This window comes from Anarhichas minor, unplaced genomic scaffold (genome assembly GCF_050575085.1).
Source record: "Anarhichas minor isolate MPS153535 unplaced genomic scaffold, ASM5057508v1 ptg000062l, whole genome shotgun sequence".
Classification (NCBI taxonomy): Eukaryota; Metazoa; Chordata; class Actinopteri; order Perciformes; family Anarhichadidae; genus Anarhichas; species Anarhichas minor.
The window spans coordinates 6582387-6601923 of record NW_027466508.1 but is presented as its reverse complement, the minus strand read 5'-3'; the positions used below and the strand labels follow the sequence as shown (position 1 = coordinate 6601923).

General features: G+C 41.6%; 1 protein-coding gene across 4 annotated transcripts in view; it reads right to left on the bottom strand.

The window, feature by feature from the left end:
• The window catches only part of phkb (phosphorylase kinase, beta), an 87461-nt gene that overhangs the window by 39855 nt on the left and 28069 nt on the right, over nucleotides 1–19537 (bottom strand). For 3 of the 4 annotated variants that reach the window (XM_076078030.1, XM_076078033.1, XM_076078032.1), the window contains 7 exons: nucleotides 17308–17371; nucleotides 14237–14332; nucleotides 12740–12937; nucleotides 7984–8041; nucleotides 7167–7244; nucleotides 5096–5254; nucleotides 4575–4669 (listed from right to left, as the gene is read on the bottom strand). In XM_076078030.1, the coding sequence (XP_075934145.1) occupies nucleotides 4575–4669; nucleotides 5096–5254; nucleotides 7167–7244; nucleotides 7984–8041; nucleotides 12740–12937; nucleotides 14237–14332; nucleotides 17308–17371 (748 nt within the window). Of the gene's footprint in view, nucleotides 1–4574; nucleotides 4670–5095; nucleotides 5255–7166; nucleotides 7245–7983; nucleotides 8042–12739; nucleotides 12938–14236; nucleotides 14333–17307; nucleotides 17372–18068; nucleotides 18175–19537 lie in introns of all 4 variants that reach the window. The other variant, XM_076078031.1, reaches the window with a different exon arrangement.

Genomic DNA, 19537 nt, shown 5'->3' with positions numbered 1-19537 from the left:
AGACAGAGAAGGTGTGAGCGAGAGAGCTAGAGAAGTACAGAGAAAAGATAAGAAGAGAAAAGAGAAAAACACTAGGAGCCAGGGAGAGATGGTATAAAGCAATGAGAATTCAAATTTAGGGGGTGGAGGAGGTTAGAGAAGCAGCGAAGGATAGCAGGAATAGAGAATTAAATTTGCAATTTGTGTGACCGTTTGACCCTGCAAGGCACTCAGCTTAGCACCAGCCAAATGAATAAACAACCACATTACACTTTCTCCTGGCTGAAGGCAAGATGCAGGTACGCTCTGAGGCTGAAAGTCTGTTCATTCATTGCATTCACGTCCTCCGGGAATATAAAATACACCTCACGTCAGCTTTCAGGCACTGCTGCTTGAAAACTCGGTCAGACAGTGGAAGGTGATTTTTCAGATTTTCTGAATTCTAAAGATAAAAAAATATATTTTTTAAAAACCCTGCACACCTGTGTTTGAAACGACGGCTTCCTTTCAAATCGTCGTACCCTCAAAGTGAATGACTTCCATCTCATCAACTCATTTCCTCATCATGTCTTTTTAAAGGGCATGCACGGCACTCACTGCAAGTGATTATTTTGTACGTGGTTAACGCAGAAATTCTTGGCTGTAAAAGATAAATTCTAACGTCAACAGCAGGCAGCTGTTTTCAGCAAAACTAAAAGCCCAGCGTGCACTACGTGTTCAACACCAAACAGCAGACGGACACAGAAAGCAACTAGCCGGTGAACATAGAGGAGGATTTATCAGCTAAATAGACAGATATTTATATCAGGTAGAGACGGAAGCATGACTCCAAATGATTGCTAATGTTGCTCCTAACTGCTGTGTGTGAAAGTAAGCAAATATTTGAATACAATTTTAGTAACAACGCAGATGATGATCAATGATTTGTTCACAACTTGTTCCCACAAAAATAAGAAATAAGACAATTTGCAGGTTTAGGCAAGACTAGTATTTGATAGTCGTCACTGGCAGAGCCTTATAAGAGTCCATTAAGGGATCATCATGGCTTAGTTTTGACTGGATATGATACCAAAAAAAAAAATCTCTCTAACTAGTGTAGTGTGTTCAGAGCGTGTTCTCATTCAGAGCGGGGGCCGATTTTTTTGGCCCCAGATAGTGCTTGTGCGGCATTGTTGAAAAGCGCACATTGCTTGTTCACTTCAGGGAAGTGAAGAAGAGTTTGTTTGTAACATTGGTATGTCCAGCATCCAGCAGCAAAAGTGAACTGCAGTCAATGAGCCGCGGCCTGTAAAGGCCCGCTGCTGACGACGCGCTCGTCTCAGTCCGCAGAGCCCTGAACCCCGCCCCCGCAGAGCGCTATTGTTTGTTTATTTAAAGTTTGTTATTACTGAACTAGTCGGCAACTTCGACACTGTACGTCCTCGGGTCTCCAGTAACACACCCGCCAAGTGTGAATTAGGTCGGATGGACGGTTCTCGAGATATGCAAAGGACATACACAGACAGACAGACAGACAGACAGACAGACAAAGATTCCTTGATTTCTAGGTGGATGATGCTGCTACAGCGCTGACTTGACCACCTACATCTACACATGTCCACCAAATGTGGTTGCAGTAGCACAAAGCGTCCTGGAGATATGACATTTTTTGAAATATAAGCCCTACCCACAGCAGGCATTCGAGCAAACCTTGAAGACATGCAGCTTATAGCAAAACTGTATGGAATATCAAAAATCCAAAGAAGTGACTTTTTCTGGCTCTGACCAGATGTTTTATCTTCCAAATATGGTGATGATTGCTCAAAATGTGTAGGAACAAAATGCTGAAAAACAGATTTGGACACAATTTAAAATGGCGGAAAATTGATCCAGATGCCAATAGGCGTGGTTTACATGGATAGATTCATCTGGACCCACAGGAAAGAGATTCTTGTTTCTGAGTATTGCGGTTCAAAGGTTACGGGACAAAACATGAAGCTTGTTGTTTAAGCGCCACCATCTAGTTAAATTGCACCAACTTCAACACTGCACGTCCTTGGGTCCTGAGCGATACACCCACATAGTGTGAGGTAGACTGGATGGAAATGCAAAGGACAAACCCACACACACACATACAGACAGACAGACAGACAGACAGACAGACATACAGACAGACAGACAGACAGACAGACACACATACAGACAGACAAGAAATTCCTTGTTTTATAGTTAGATGTCGGTGTGCAGGAAATCGTGACAAGGTCTTACACTGCTCTATAGCCGCAATGGATGCACTTGGGACCTGCTATTTGACGGCTGCATGGTGAAATGGAAATGATATCATGACATTTTCTTTTGGAATTTTAAAACCACGTATTCTTACAGTAAGTCAGCACAGCGAAAGACAAGATGAGAAATGTCTTTACACAGAGGATGAATGTCAAAACCTTTAAGTGAAAAAATCCACTGTTCTAGCCACTTAGAGTTGACCTTCCTCGTATCAAAGAATGTTAGCATACCCTAGAGAGATAAATTATGATATTCACACCTCTTCCCGACAACCGTTCATCTCTCTCCTACTGGCTGACATGCTCTGTTCTATCTCTGGCTTGTTTTGTTTGTTTCTCTCTGGCTTTGTTCTTCCTGCTGATCTTTCTCCCTGCAACCTATTTGATTCAGTCTGGCGTTCATGATACCTCTCTGGACCTCCCGTCTCTTGTGCGCCTTGTTCTAGCACCATTTTATCAGCCGAGCTACAAAAGCAAAATTCAACATACGGGGGCAGAATGGGACTTATCAATCCACACCGTACAGCGAAGAGAATGAGGCCGTTGTTTACGTATCTCTACCCTTCATCTGTGTGATCCTCAGAGCTGCCGGCTGTCTCCGATATGGATTAAACCTCAGACATGCTCGCCATTCAGAGCGGCAGACCGGAGAGCAAAAGGACTGGGTTTAATCCCTGTCTGCAGGACTGGCCCTCGGCAAGGTAAAAAAAAGGATGGTTTCTGCTGTTTAGGTCTTGATGAATTGCAAATAAAGGAACAGTGTGCAGCGTACACGGGGATCTATTGGCAGAAATGGAATATAATATTAAAAAGCATGTTGTCTTTAGTTTAAAATCACCTGAATATAAGAATAGTTGTGTGTTCGTTAGCTTAGAATGAGCCACTTATATCTACATACGGAGCGTGTCCTTTTCAGGAACACACATTTAGCGAAGACATCTCCACACTCCTGTCCTCGTGCTCGCCATTGAAGGCCGCTGTAGCACAGTTACTGAAAGACGACGCAGTGACTGCACCCATCAGAATTTGCAGTGGTCGCCTATTCAGTAACTCGACAAAGCAGAAGAGAAGTTACCTTGACATAACTCCAGTTCAAGTACATGTGTAGCTCACGTCACTCTATACCACACAGTGAGTGAAAGACTGTAAACACGGTCACTGTGGGATTTAATACTGAAGCAAAAGTGATATATTCCATTTATACGAGGAGCTCTGCTGAACATTTATTTTTTTATTGACTTATTAACTGTGACATGCTTTCATTTTTAGCACGGCTACTGAGAATGCTTGGTTCCAATTGGCTGCCAGATGTTCATTCATTTCTGCGCCTGTGATGCAGATGTTTGTTTGTTGTTCTAAATGAACCAGGATGAACTACAGTGAGGCTACGTTAAAGAACGTGGATGAAGCCTGATGGAAACAACTTTAAACACACTGAGCCTTTAACAGTGAGGGAATGTATCACAGAGTTCTCTGTCTACCAGCTTTGTGAGAGCTATTCCACAAGTCCTCTCTCCTCACCCTGGTCGATTTGAAAAATCACATTCACTCAAGTATCAAAGGGGTTTGAAAGTGAGCTTGTTGCATTGTTCTCATCAGGCTTTATCCACGTGTTCTTTAGCGTAGCCTCACTTGAGTTGATCCCAGAACAACAAACAAACATCTGCATCCCAGGTGCAGGATTTAAGGAACACCTGGCAGCAGATTGGGAATCATGAAAGAGAACCAGGTGACACATACCACCAATGGAAAGGCTAAGTGTGTTCAGATTATTGTGAAAGAAATCGGGGGTATTTCTCTTCATGCGTGTGAAGTAAAAAAAAAAAAAAAAGAAAAGTTAATTTCAATCAGGTAGGATTTTAAAACTCCCAGCCCAGGCTTGTGATTAATAATAACAAGTATGAACGTACAACTTATCATAGTTGTTATTATCCCTTATTTAAACGTAGAAGTTGTCCTGACTGTATGAATTACAAACATAGAACTTTTATTTTTTTCACATGGTGAGTGGGCACATGGTGAGTCCGTTTGCTGCCCACTCTCTGCCTCTACAGCATAAAGCACTTAGTGCTACTTGACTTCTAAAATAAAACAACAGCCAGCAGATCTTTTTTTTTTTTTTTACGTGTGTTTGTCATTATTATTTTAGGCCAAAAGCGCTTAACTGCCATATCAACAAGGATGAGTGCAGCTTAACAACGAGCACTTGAATCCGAAGTTGTCCTGAGAATGACTGTCCATAGTGTATACGAGTATTCAAGATGATAAGTGGTGAAATAAGTGTTCAACCAGAGCCAAGCGATGACAGTCAATCACATCACAGCTTACCTGATTGGAGTATCGCATGCTGACGTTGCGCTGGTCCTGGCGGGGAACGTAGCGGTGGATGGGATCGATGTCTTTAGGGCTGATCAGCTCATCCACTACATAAACCCACACACACACACACACACACACACACACCAACGTAGACACATTAACACGCATACAACACACCCACATAGACAGGAGGGCAAGTGCAAAAAAAAAGGAGAACAAAAAAGACGAAATAATCAATTTTTCGTTGTTAACACAAATACTGACACACACGTATGCACACAATGGATGAGTCAAACTGCCTCCTTGGCTTCATGTCAGTGAAGAATTAAGCAATATTTAAAATCATTAGACAATCGTGGATAATTAAATAGATTATACTACACTTAACATGGTGTAATAAATCTCATCTAATATGACTCGATATGTTAGTTTTGCATTACATTGTAGACAGATATTAGATTGAACAGAATCAATGTGTGGGTTCAGAGCATCATGCCGAAGCGCACACACAAACACACACGGAGGCGTACCCAGCAGCTTGGCGATGTTGTAAAGGGCCTGACCGCACAGGAAGACCATCCCGTCACGGCCAGAGTTGCTAGGGAAACGCTTCTGGCTTCCGTGCTTGTTCTGCTCTGCCTCCACAAAGTCAGCCGGTACGTAGTAGTATTTGGGGATCACAGCATGGCCTGGCATGGGAGAGGAGGACTGTGAGGACTGTGAGCACTGTGTGTGTGTGTGTGTGTGTGTGTGTGTGTGTGTCTGTGTCTGTGTGTGTGTGTGTGTACCTTCTCTGGACACGTGTTACATGTGTGTTTGAGAGAAAAAAACTACACTTCACTCCTGTGATTACGGAAAACCTACTTAAATAAGGCCGCGGTTCAGACGCACACGATACGTAGGAACAATTTCACACAATACTGCATTGTATGCATGTCATTTTTAAACGAATTTTCTACTGAAGAGGAACATGTCCATGTGCTGTGCACACACATACGAGTCGAACATTATTGTGAGCTCCGTTCAATAGCTGCTTCGATGCCACCAGTCTTCTTATATTTTCCAAAATTCACTCCGAATTTTTTCATTTAAAACTCATACAGGCAATCAAAAACCACTCAGGTATTCATTATTTAACTGAAAACATAAAAAGGAGAACTCACACAGAGGTACAGGAACAGTACGTTTATGTACCAAATGTGCGTTTTCACAGATCTGTCATAACAGGTACGTAATGGGCACCAGCTGCTGAACCACTGTAGTGGAACAAAAGTAGTTCCTGATTGCTCGGAGGAAAAGAAAATGCTGCCAATTCAGTCTGAATTTGAAGGTACAGTCATTCGAGTCAGTGGAAGCAGCACACTAATCAAGGGCGCCCAGGTGCTGCAGAAAAAGCATTCGCCCACCACCGCAGAGACACGGGTTCAACATTCTGGCTAACACGACTGGCAGTGTGGGTGGGAAGCTGGTGAGGGATCATGTCCTAGTAACATTGTCTCCATCTTCTACACCCTGTCCAGAGCACAAATTAAAGGTAGCAGCAATGAGGACTGCAGTGAGGGGGGGAGGGGGGGGGGGGGGGGGGGGGGGGGTCTGTTGTTCTTGGGAGATTTAACTAATACTTAACACAAAACACAACTCTGGCTGATGGGAATTTAATTAGTCAGATCAATAATTAGACCAAGTATTTGGTCATTGGACACACTATAATTTGGTCTCGATGGTGGCACTAGAAGCAAAGAGGAATTACAATTCATCCCATGTAAGGCTGAATAATGAAGTGAAATTGAACGACAATTCAGTCTGATTATCAGGCTACAATTCTGCTCTACAGTTTCTTGAGAGTGTGGGCCAATATGAATATAACCCACTGCAAATAAAAAATAGTCAAAGGATGGCACAAGGGTTGCAAATGCTGCCCATTCAGCACAGCGGCATGTCTCCCAGAGGTGCACCCTGCATGTGTCTGTGTATCATTAAAACAATGGGAGGCCGTGACTCCCGAGAGGCCCGGCGAACCTGCAGCAGAACACACGATAGCGGCGTCTGACAGCAGCAAATACATTTTGTGGGTTTAGACTTTTTAATGGTGAAAGAGAAAAAAAGCACACTTGTGTTATCTGTTCAAATCCAGCCAATTAACTACAGGAGTTTTGTTAAACCATACATAACCAGTACAAAGGCACTGTGGAGATGTCCGGAGCAACATAAGTCAGCTCTGTCTCACATCATTATCCTTTCTGCATTCCAATTATTCCTGTGCTATTATGAACGGACCAATAGGAACTCACAGCTCCTGACATTCCTATCATGTTACTGTCTCCCGACATATCAATGGGTGGAGGTGAATATAAAAGGCCTGCTCTTTCACAGTATGTCACAGTATGAGCAGTATGAATATGGACGATGTGATTTCATTTTAAGAGAAAATTCTTCATTGCAAGAGGGAGAGAGAACAGGGGCAGAAGCTCCAAAACTAACTACATAGATATGTCAAATCGGTTAAAGTTGTGTGTGTGTGTGTTTGTGCATTCTTAATTTGCCTCTATCCATCGGTCACTGCATTTGTGTGTGTGTGCGTCTATTAATGTCATCGCTCACCCTCATAAGACTGGAAGATGATGGGTTGAAGGAGGTCTTGGTATTCTTTGACCTGAGCGCTATTTCCTCTGAACACCCCTGCAACACACACACACACACACACACACACACACACACACACACACACACACACACACACATTAATGATACCAATTAAAACTTTATGATGAAACTTTTGGTTGCACACATGACAACATTTGCATTTACAAAAAATATAAGAAATATTGATTATTACAACTTTAATGTTCAAGCACTGTTGTGTGCTTTACAAGTGAAAACCACCACATCAGACTGAGCAGCAATCAGAATTCTGACCTTTTAACTCCAGATAATCCACAACAACTATTAAGTGCATCATACAGGTAAATGTAAATGAAATTATTCTTGTTCTTCTTCTTGTTGTGAAGTCTCGCTTTTTTAAGTTCTGTTTACTTTGTCTTTCTCTTTTAGCTATTTGTATTAGAAAGATTATTTATGGGTTTTTCAGTAGTTAAAAGATATTCCCATAAAGATGAACAGGCCCCAAATCTGATTATTCTTTTGTCCTACAAACGTCAGCGGAGAATAAACCGACAGGAGGGTGATTTAATAATGCTTAAATACACATTACTGGGAGAAAATATACTTCATTTCTGACCATTCCCTTAGGTTCACACAGATTTCACACATCACTTATTTTTAAAAAGTGTTTCTAAGTCCTCTAAAAGCTGGCAAACACCAAAGTGATTTCCTGTCACATCCTTTAAGTCTGTCTTCTATCTTCCCAATGACCCACTTGAGGCATCATAACAGCGGCTATGGATAGAACAAGGCTTACCGTCAATCATCATGTAGATGAAAAATATGGGAAACTCGCACTCGATCCCATCAAAAAGCTGGAAAGAGACAGAGAGAGAAAGGATATTATTGCTTTTCCATCTCAGAAAAAGGGGAGAGGCACAGCGACTTTAAAGCAGCGGATGGCTGAACTTTAGTAGCGCTGAGTACGGAACAGAAGGGCACAGGGAAAATATATAGGAGACGTGACATTGCGAATGACAACTCACAGAACACACAGAGGAATAACATTGCTTCCTTGCAAGGTCATTATCTTTCAAGTTGTGCTGTTTGTTTTGAGGGGATCATTTGAAGGTCTGAGAAGTCAGAAAGTTACTGTGACAAATAAACAAAGAACACTGAGAGAAGAGCTGGATCTGGAAGTTTATCGGTAACAGGTTTTATTCGTCAAGACTGCAACTGGTCCTTGTATAACAAAAAATAATAATACTGAAACAGAAGAAAAAAGTAGTGATTCTGTACTTAGAAAGTCATGAGGCGTTAGTAGTTAATGGGTAACTGCTTCAATGCACAGAGTAGGACACCAGTGACATAGTACGGTAACAATCTCTCCATAAATTCACAGTAAAGATAAATATTTTGTTATTTCCTGGTGAGCTTTGTGGGAAGATAAATAAACACATAAGAAGCAGAGGAGCGCCTTCAAGTGACTTCTTGCTTACACCTCTCGTTTGTTCGCAATTACTCAGCGTGAACATGAACCGGACGGACCACAACGAGAACTAAAACAAAAGTGTGTTTTGTCCTTGTTCTGAACAAAATCATCCGACCTACAGGTGTGAGGGTAAGATATTCTTACAAAAAGATCATTTGGTTTTTTGAAAATTTCCCCAAACCTCCAAATGAGCATTCAGTTGGGTTGAGCTGACTGTGAAGGCCTGAGCATATGACTTGCCTCATTTTGATACTCATCAAACCATTCACTGACCCATGTGTGAAGGCATGTGTATTTGTTATGTCTCTCCACTAATTTATTCAGGTTTTTAAGTCAATTGAACCTCTCCCTCATAAACACTTTGCAAGTCACGACTGACCGATTGACTGACCGATCGATACGAGTGAGTGTCTGCGTGTCCGGGCGACCGTCTGGTTGTTTCCAGTCGACAGAACACAGAGAAATAAAAAGCAGCGTGCGGCAGCAGCAGCTGGGGTGAATTTTCCGGAACAAACCCTTAAATTGACACGAACGCCATCATTTGTCGGATTATTCCCGGAGTCTTACTCAGCCAGAAATCCTATTGCATCACTTGTGTGTGTGTGTAGTCTCACACATTTACACAAACCATCATCTGGTTACAAGTCACATGTAGCTGAGACATTTAAGTGAATGACGGCCTTATTAGTTCCAATAATTCAATCCCATCTTGTTCATGCTCGCCTGAGGAGGATCAACACAAACACAAAGTAGAAACAACGTGATCTCATGCGAAGGCGTATGAAACCACACGCCACATTTGAGGGATTCCACTTACCATGATACACAAGTTTTTCACGTGTCATTTCATGCCACGGGGGCTATACTTGTGAAACAGCTTTTTCACGTGACATTCATCTATTGGCAGAAATGGAATATGATTTTTTTAAATGTATTTTCTGTCGCGTATAATCACCTCAGAATAAGAATTGTGTTTTCGTTAGCTTAGAATGAGGCGTCGACACGCTTGACACACAGGAGAAGTTACAGTTGGTTGCAATCTGCGATCTTACCGCTAGATGCCGCCAAATCCCGCACTCTGCACATTTAACGCCAAGTCGTTACTGTGAAACGGTCGCGGTTATATATAGGCAACAAAACTAGGTTAACGGCTGTAGTTAGGGTTAGGCAACGAAGATACTTAGTTAGGAAACACATCATAGTTGGGCTTGAAATACTTACATGAACTAAGTAAAATGTGAACGTGAACAGCATAAATGTAAGCAAACAATAAGTATGGAAAACTATAAATGCCAATACTGCTGACTATCTTTGTCCCTCATCTTTTTCAAATCCCACCACACTGATGGAGGATAAAAGAGATAGCATCCTTTTGCAATGACGGATGGCTGTCACACACAAATGTATGTGGGAGCTGCATTCACTGTCACCAAGCAGATACTACTACGTGTAGGCTTAAAACGTGCCTCTTTAAATGTTTAACGTCTGCTTCCTGTGATTATGCAGGAATGTGTGGCTTCAAACTGTGTATTTCAGCAGAGATGAGAGGCAATTAGAAGCTATCAGGGGCTGAGAGAGGGATGGCAGAGAGAAAAGCAAAAAAGAAGAAAAGAAGGTGCATGAAGAGATACAGAAGCAGAGAAGGGTGCATTTCGAGGGAGGGGGGGGGGAGCCAAGGCAGTCACCCAGTGAAGCCTGTGCTTTTTGGCCCGTTGAGGCTGTAAACAGGCAGGGATCCCTGGTGTATTGTGCTTGAGCAGCTCGACTGATTGGTAAAACTGTCTATCACACAGGCTGCTGCTCTCTGTCAATGGTAAACAGACAAGGAGCACAGACGTCTGCCCTGCTGTGAATTCTCTCTGAAACACCAACAACAACTTAACTCCCTGTCTTCTGCAGGGAGACCTACCTGTGTCAGACGCTCGCTCGGCATTTCATTACACTGTGTGTTTATGCTCATCATTCAAAGGAGGTCGCATTTTGCTTCTTTTTTTTTGTCATGTACTGTCATGTTTCTAATGTTGTTCCACCTCTAAAACTGGCATAATTTCTCACATTCAAGAAATCAGGGGTTTGTTTCAATATTTGTCACTGGAAAAATGATAATCTTGTGGTAACATTTACTGCATTGCGTAATTTTACCATCTTTATTCTTAATATTTGCACTATTTGCTGATGTGGCAGCAAATAAATTACTGCGAACGGCAGCAGGAGCGATCGGGAGTTCAAGCTATGAAACTTAACTGGCACTGTCTTCCACAATAAATATGCCTGTCTGCTGGAAGAACTGAGGGCAGGAAGGAGCCTGAAGGAACCAAGGCATTAAATACTGTTTGCTAATTCTCAGCCGGGCGTTAAACTCTGGTTCTGAAACTAAACTTGCATTCTTTCTAACGGACAGCACGGGGGACGACTCCTCAAAAATAATTCTGATTGTATAGAAGTCTATAAGAGAATGACCCTAGTTCTCACTTCATTTATTACCTCAGTAAACATTGTAAACATGAGTTCATGGTCTTCTTCAATACAGCATGATGTTCATTGAGTAAATTATGGTCCATTTAGAGTAAAATAGAAGATATAGCAGCGTATGCTTTTGTGATTGAAAGGTCGCTACCATTGAATTGTCTGTGTTTTCGTCTTACAACTTGAACCCTTTCACAGTGTGTTTTCAGGTCATGAAAGGTAACACGGGGTGAGAGCTTGATTTAAGAATGGCCATGCTGTGGGTGAAGAAAGCGAGTTTCAAAGTATTCTAAATGGTTAAGAGTTGGTGGAAGCACTTCCACTGTCTATGTCTTGTTTTTCTGTTTTTAGCACCAAGGATCCACCTTTCTGCAAATAAAAGAACAGCCAAAAGCAATCTAATTTTCTAAAATTACCCAAGATGCATGTTGATGCCAGCTCTGAACAGGCTTCAGTGTCAGGTACCCACCACTGAGTAGAAGTGATGAGAGCTCTTGAATGAAAGGTGAAACATCTTCGAGACCAAACAGAAACTCTCCCCCACCACCTCCCTGAGCTCATTCATTCTGAGAGGTTAGTTCTGCAGCTAGTGCAAGGATTTGTTTAGCATTAAGAGTTCCGCTTCTGATTCACTCATTGTACACTGAGCTGAATGTGCTGCCATTTCGACGGGATCACGGGGGATTCAGAAAATGACAATGAACTCACTATCGTTCAATATATATATATATATATATATATATATATATATATATATATATATATATGTATGCATGAGCACACCCACTGTCAGACTCACTAACACGCACAAACACACTAAGATTGGGGGTGAAATACCTGGAGGATTAAAACACTTGAAATGGGTGAGGCTAAGTCACAGACAGATTTCTGAGCATTATCATACAAGGATAATACCTTTACAGGCTTAAACACTTCAGAAACTTTTCAAATGTCACACTCCAGCACTTTCAAGTTGAATGTTTTCAGGTTTTATGCATTGCCAGCCATTAGCACTCTGCCTTTTCCTCTGCATTAACAAGTGGTTGCCTGAAATAACCTCTAGGTGCATTTTTAAACATTATATTGTTCTTTAACTCTTCATCTGATTGGGAAACCTTGGTATCTCAGTATGCATGCAGTGCTGTAAGTCTCCACGACCTTAAGTCCAGCTTTTGTCACAGTGGACAACAATATTTCAAATCTATCTGTGAAGTTGGTGGTGGAGCAGCTCATTCTCTGCAATTGAACGACAGACGGCTTCCTTTCTTCTCTAGCGGGGTTCCCCAGGGCTATATCCTGGATCCTTCACTGTTTTTTATCTACCAATCTCTTTGAGACATATTCTCCACAGATGTAATATTTATTTCAACTGCTATGCTAATAACAGTCAGCTGTACGTCTTGCTAGAACTTGGGAGAATGAGTAACATTTTGTGTTTGTGTCTGATATGATAAAATGTAAGAATTGCTTCTCAACAATCCAGGTCTGGCACACCTATTGTCTCTTTTTGGAAGAATTTGCTCGGACAACAAGATAAGAAAAATCTGTGAAATATAGCACAGATAAATAGAAACAAAAACAATAATATGCTTTTAGGTTTCCCACCAGCACCAACCTTCATTTCAGCAGGTTTGTAGAAGCGGCGATCCTTGTCTTCGTTAGCGGTGCGGTAGCCATCACGGAGGAAGCGTTTGAAGCCGTATTTGCCCCGCAGCTTGCGGACAATCTTGTCCAGTGTCTGACTGTAGAGGGCATCGTCATCTACTGCAAAGGCAGGATAGCTGATGGTTGGAAGCAAGGCTGCATCTGTGTTCTGCCCGGGAGAGAAGATTTAACACAAACACCTGAAATGAAACACTGTTCCACAATGTTTTTTTATTATTTTTAATTTCAGCGAGAGTTACATCAAGACAAACGTTTTTATACGATAAATTTATATGACCATAACAATTGTATTCACCGGTGTCATAATATCTATCGGAAATAATGAGGAATTAGAATTAAATCCTATCAACTTATACCATTTAGCACATACATCTTTGTGTTCTTAAGGGTTATATACTGTGTATGCCTTTAACAGAGAGAATTCTTCTGGTCATGAACAAAACTCTACAGCAGCCTTATTTTCTATCAAGGACTGTCTGAATTAGAGCAATCGTTAGGGATGAATATTGTTGTTAGGCTTGACAAACCATGATGACTGGGTATCTAATTCTTGTATTTGGTTTCCTCTATTAAGCAGTAAAAATGAAAGCTATTAGGGCCCATCCTCGCATGCAAACAGCTATGAATATTTAAGGTTTATTAATAGACGGCAGATCTTTCGGAAATAAAAGACTTGCTTTCCATATTCTGTGTGAACTCAACCAGCTACGAGACTAGATTTCGGTGCAAAATATAGTCGACTGTTTGATGCTTCTGTTACGTTTTGCATTGTAATTTTTTTTTTTACTTCTTCACATCTCTCCGACTTCTTGTTACAACTCCAATTTACATGTTAACATCCTCGGCAGCTGCAGCTGAAATGGGGTATCAGCTTGCAGAACACATTCAGTGCAGGTATTGAATTTAATATTGAATTCCAATCTCTTGCCATAGTGTACGCGATACTCATGATATTTATAATTTGATTAGCTTGACATAATCCTGTCCGTCTCTCGCTCCCTACTGCACTCCGTCCTTCCAGCTCCTTAACTGTTTATCTGATGCAGCTGTAATGCCCCTCTCGTCGTCTAATTACACTCATTTCCTCGCAAGCTGACTGCGAGCTATTCTGCCCGACACGTTCAGCACACACAAAAAGAGATGTGATCATGTAAGTGTCTGCAAGCGGTGGAGTGTAGAGAAGGGAATGGCTTTGCTCTTCCTTTTTCTCTACGTACCACTTATTTTTTTCTTACCCCCCCCCCCCTGCTTGCTTTTTCAACTTTACCTCCCTCCAGCTCTGCAGCCACCTGTCGCTTTCCCAATTTCTTATCAAGGTTGAACCATCAATAGCACAGTTACAGCCAGCGTAATGACTGCACCACGAGGGACATTTTGAATTACAGACATCCACTCACATACCGACGAGAGTATCGTTTGGTTTTAGTAGTTGCATAGATGGACTCACATGTGAGCGAGACTCTCGGGGCAGTAAGGAGGACAGGGTCTGCCTGTTCCTGTTGTGGGCGTCCAGATCCACAAATATCACCGACCACGAGCAGCCCTGCGGAGCAAAACACATCGGCAGAGAGCATCACGGTCACGGCTGAACTATTTACTCATAACAGGTACACCAACAGTCCGCATATAAAAACACACTCTTTTGCTGTAAAACCAGGCGGATATATTTGGGTTGTTCATGTTTTTGAAGTACAGTGTGGGAGTGCTTGAACAACAGTGAGTCAAGAGTCACCCAATCACTTCAAAAGTCCCCACGTACAAAACAGAAGTGCTGCTACTCCAATGCAGTCTGTCCATCCAGTGCACTTAAACACCCCTGTGCGAGAGAGGAGGGGCAGTTTTTATGTTTTTACTTCGTAAGGGAAGTGATCAAACCTCTCTGGCTCAAAAAAAAAAAAAGCCGGTCCAGTCCACTTCATCCATCCACCAGCAGCGCTTACATAAAACCTACTGAGCCACTCCTGCAACCTGCTAAGCAGTTTCTAATGTAAGTCGAATGCATTATGTATGAATATTGCCAGAGTCTACTTTTCTTTCCTCTAAAAAAACAGATCCAGCCAAGGCTTTTAGTCAAATCAGCAAGCTTTCCTGTCGCAATTTGCATAGTGCAGTGGATTTCTGGCCACCGCTGTAGGCAGCTGTGTGACAAGTTCAGGGAAATGGCCCTCTCAGGGAAAACTTCTCTGGTGTTATAGCAGCAGAGTGTAAGAAAGCCGAGCATGTAAGATGAGGGATTTTGCCTTGGATGTGTGCCCTTTTGACAGGGGTTGTCTTTTGGTGGGCTAACATTTTCTTTTTAATAAAGCTGAGCCGTCCAAGCTGTATTGTAAAATGCAATGGATTTGTTTTGGTTTGTTTGCTTTTCTTAGTTGCTTTGGGCCCGACAACAAACATAAAAAAAAAACTGTTTTTAAATTATGAGCCTAAAAAATAACTTAAATATGTATATGGAAAATAAATAATTAAAAACACATATGATATAATGGTCATGTATAAATATCAGGTTTTTCTACAGACCATTACTGACTTGTAATCACATGGAAAGTGAGTATTTCTTCAATCTGGACACTTACCCCTAAACCCCCAGTGATTGGATAAAAGAGGTCAATGTCCACAGCTGTGTCCTTTTTGAATCATTATTACCAGCATCACTGCCTCAGTGGACTTACCCTATTACAGTTTATTTTATCTAAAGAAAATAAATCAAAAACAAAATATCCTATTAATCAAATACACCATGGAATGAGATGAAATATGTCACACAGTTTAAAATGTGATGAAAACTTTCTATTTTTTATATCTTTTCATTATTTAACTTTTTTCCCCACCAATATCCCACAATACAACTTACCTATTCCAAATTCCCTCTATCATGAAAATGTATAGTGACCGTATAATACGAGTTGATTAAAGGCCACCATAATCTATGCAAGAAAACCTTCAATGTCCCTGCTATTATTACGGGTTGCTAATAAACGTTGACAGGATGTAGATTGTATAAAACCCCTTTAATCAAAAGACCATAATGTACATCCACCTGACATGGCTTTCTGAGCATTGATGTGCGTGATTAAATTCAAAGATTTAAGTCAGCACAGAAAAGTAACCTCTCTTCCACACCACGAGCACAGAGAACCCCCCCCCTCCCCCCCCCCCCTAAAAAAGAAACGATTGCTGGATTGATTTAGGTGTGTGTCCGCTTCCACCACATCCATAGCTTGACTGGGTGTGAATTGGGTGACAATCCCGAGATAGAAAGTGGAAGCTGTTAGGATTTGATTGTCCAGCCGTGTGTACACAGCTCTGTGGATTTAATGACTGGCTTTAGAGTGGAAGGATCCTCCTCTTGGCGACATAAATCTTATCTGCAGAGTTAAATTTGTCACACCGAGAAGCTGCTATCTTTTGCATCTGTTTGTGTGACTCGGAGGGATCGTGAAAAAAAAAAAATAAATAAATAAATAAATAAAAATCTAAAGTTTAACTAACTGAGGACATTGTGTCTCCATTCACCTAGTACAAAGGCTAAATGTGACACACACCCACAAGAGTCTGCAGCCGGTGTAAAATGTGGTAGCGGAGTCCAGACCGTACTGGATGTTCCGGTTAAAGAGGTTGGGGGAGTTACATCTGGCGTTGGACGGATGAGAGCCAGCTGGGAAATCAAGATTGATAGAGATCGTTAATAATCAACTGGCCGGCTTGTAGCACTTCCATTCCCATAGAGGGACGAGAGACTGGATGAGACACTTGCACCCACACTTACAGAGGCACCACGCAGCACGGGTCATACATCAGCTACCTCTATGAATTGATTTTTTTTCATCAGGCTGAGCTTGATGACAAAATCCATTTCCAGGCACAGTTAACCCCCGTCATTTTGTAGCTGATCGGAGGAGAAAAACGAACAGAGACTTCAATATACACTCATCCCGACAGCCTCATGCGTTGATCAGAAAAATACTCATTTGCAGTAGATTGCCGGAGAAGCCGTCGCTGGCTAAAACCCAAGTGGAGAACAGAAGAAGAGGATAGGCTTGCTACAGTAAGTGCAGGGTTTCCTTTTCCAATCCATTAGCAGATGTAATGAATGTCCCTGCTTTCCTTTCCACCACACAGGCAAGAAATAAAAGAGACATATTCACTAATGGACACTGTGAGGGACATTCGGAGAGAAACCAGGAACAAACATGTGGCCATTGATCAAAGTCTGCTGAGCCACACACAAACATATTAGATGAATCTCTTGATGGTGAAACGTCCACTTAGTCCGGCGTCGATGACAGCAGCACTAATCAAGCCGATGTACTTTTAACAGCCGTTGCTTCGGCTACGCAGGCTGCAAACAACTAGCATATCTCGCTGATGAAGGGAGCTTTGATGGGCCTCTGCAGATCTGATTTGGAGAATACGCTGTCCATCTATAATGCCATCTAGTGCCATGTGACACGATAAGCCAAGACTCAGATACACAAGTCTCTTGGGACTCGCATGAGGAGGAGGAAATTATTCAAATACCTGGTTTCCAAACAGGTTGAATCCATTGATGGCCTCCAGAGCAGCTTTAGCCAAGCCCACAGAGCTGCAAAGACAAGAAACACGGAGAATCACATGACACATAATAAGCTAATTTCACTGACATTGATGCACCATAGGGCAGATGTGAAAGAATACAGTATGGCCCAAAATCTTGTATCCTGAGAAAAGTCATTTCATATCTCGACAAACCATATATATCACGATATAGCACGCTTTCTGGTAATTCAATAAATAAATGGTCTATATGAAATAACCATGAAATGGTTTTGTATACCCCGGTGTGAATTTAGCACTTGACAAATAAAAAAGAGTAAAAAAAAAAGAGAGTATTTTCCCATTCAATTTAGAACTTGAGTGCAAAAACGAACATAACCATTTCAAGTGAAATTATAGAGAAAAAATGATTTAAGACAATAGTTTGATTTAACTACACTTGGGTATTCCCATAAGCAGACTTCTGTTAAATTCATAGACATTTCTTTCTTATGATCCATTTTGACGACATAATTGCGTCTCATGACATATCCATATGATTCCACTGAAAGATGATAAATTATCATACCGAATTAATCGCCCAGCCCTAAAACAATATTTCACTTTTTTTCATTTTTGCATAAAAGTGACAAAAATTCATTCAGAATCGCACTTGAATCTTAAACTGCTATCTGTTAGGACTCAATAGAGCTTGAGGGTCCTGAGATTATGGTCCACTGTAGATAATGGATCTCTTGAATATAAACCTTGTCCTGTATTTCACAGTGGCTGGCTGCTGTGATTGCAATGCAGACCCAGCGTGAATCAATTTCACTGTCGTTCCGTTTCCCTTTCTGCCCGGCCAAGATTTCCCTAGAAAAGAAGAGGAGGAGGACAAAAATTGCAACGGGAACTTGCCGATGACTGGCGGTAGCTCTGCTGACATGACAAAACGGGCTCAACACCATTAGTGAGGCCTGAATGGATAATACAGAGGATGGCTGGCTAATTCAGCCTGGAACAGAGCTCTGCTGAGACTAGTAATACGGCCAGTTCTGGTCAGGAAGGCTGTCAGCGGCAACTCGCACAGAGGCAGAGGAGACATGACGCTTTCAGGGGGGAAACGGGAGGTTAAAAAAGGGATAGCAGGAAACAGGCCCAAAGAAGCAACATGATGCAACAGTTTCAGTTGACAGTTGGAGATAACGATTTTGCACAGCAGCTCATTGAGCTCAGTTGAGGTCGTAAGCGGTTAATTGCTTCATATGTGAGTCAGTGGACGGCCACTCACATCAATATAAGGCCGCCTTATCTTAAAGTTTCACACTTTGGTCAAGTGATGACAACTGACTCATCCTCACGACAACTGAGCGAACTCCAGCGAATAATGAGCGCCAGAAAAAAAGCTGGTAAAAAGATTTTCATTTCATCAAGTGTTTTTTGGTGTCAGTTTGTAAACTGATGTTTTAATGTAGTTTTGCTGCTGTTAAATGCCGCCCCCATTTACTTCAATGTAATAAAACATTTCTCAGTTTTTTGATTCATCGTTCACCGTGGAGGCATGTGAGAAACGTTTTCTTCAAGAATTCAAGGTAACGCAGGGTGTTTAGTTTATAAAACAAATGGAAATTTTGTGGATGAATTCCTTTAAGGCCTTAAGACTAGATTCTGACACAGTGCACCTCTAAAAGACAAGACAATTTCTGATGTATAAACAGTTTAACTGAATCTGTGCTTTAGTTGTCAACATCGTTTAGTCATAATTTAGTAATCAAATGACTAAAAGCCAAATTAACCAAATAAACCTTGGAGTCCCTGGAGATCCAGGGTCCTCAGGCAGTTCCCCGGTGGATAAACCACTATTAACTGGCTATGAAATACAAGCACCTATACTATACTAATATATTAATAACATACAGTACAGCGGCATTCACACGATTCATGTATATAAATGTAAAAACTCACTATCATGAATGATAGATGTTCACGAGAATAGTCCCATTTCAAGAAAACCAGCTTCTTACATTATTAGACATGCCACTCTAAATAAAACACTCCGGTCGAGCCATTTGACTGGGTGTGAGGATAAACACACACATTTGATATGGACAAATGAACACATCCTTTCCCGTTCATTTCCACTGAGCCTCTTCTCCTGCCCACTGGCACTCCGGGACGAGAGATGACTGCTCAATTTGATCGTTTACACAGATCTTGTTTACACAGAACTATTTTG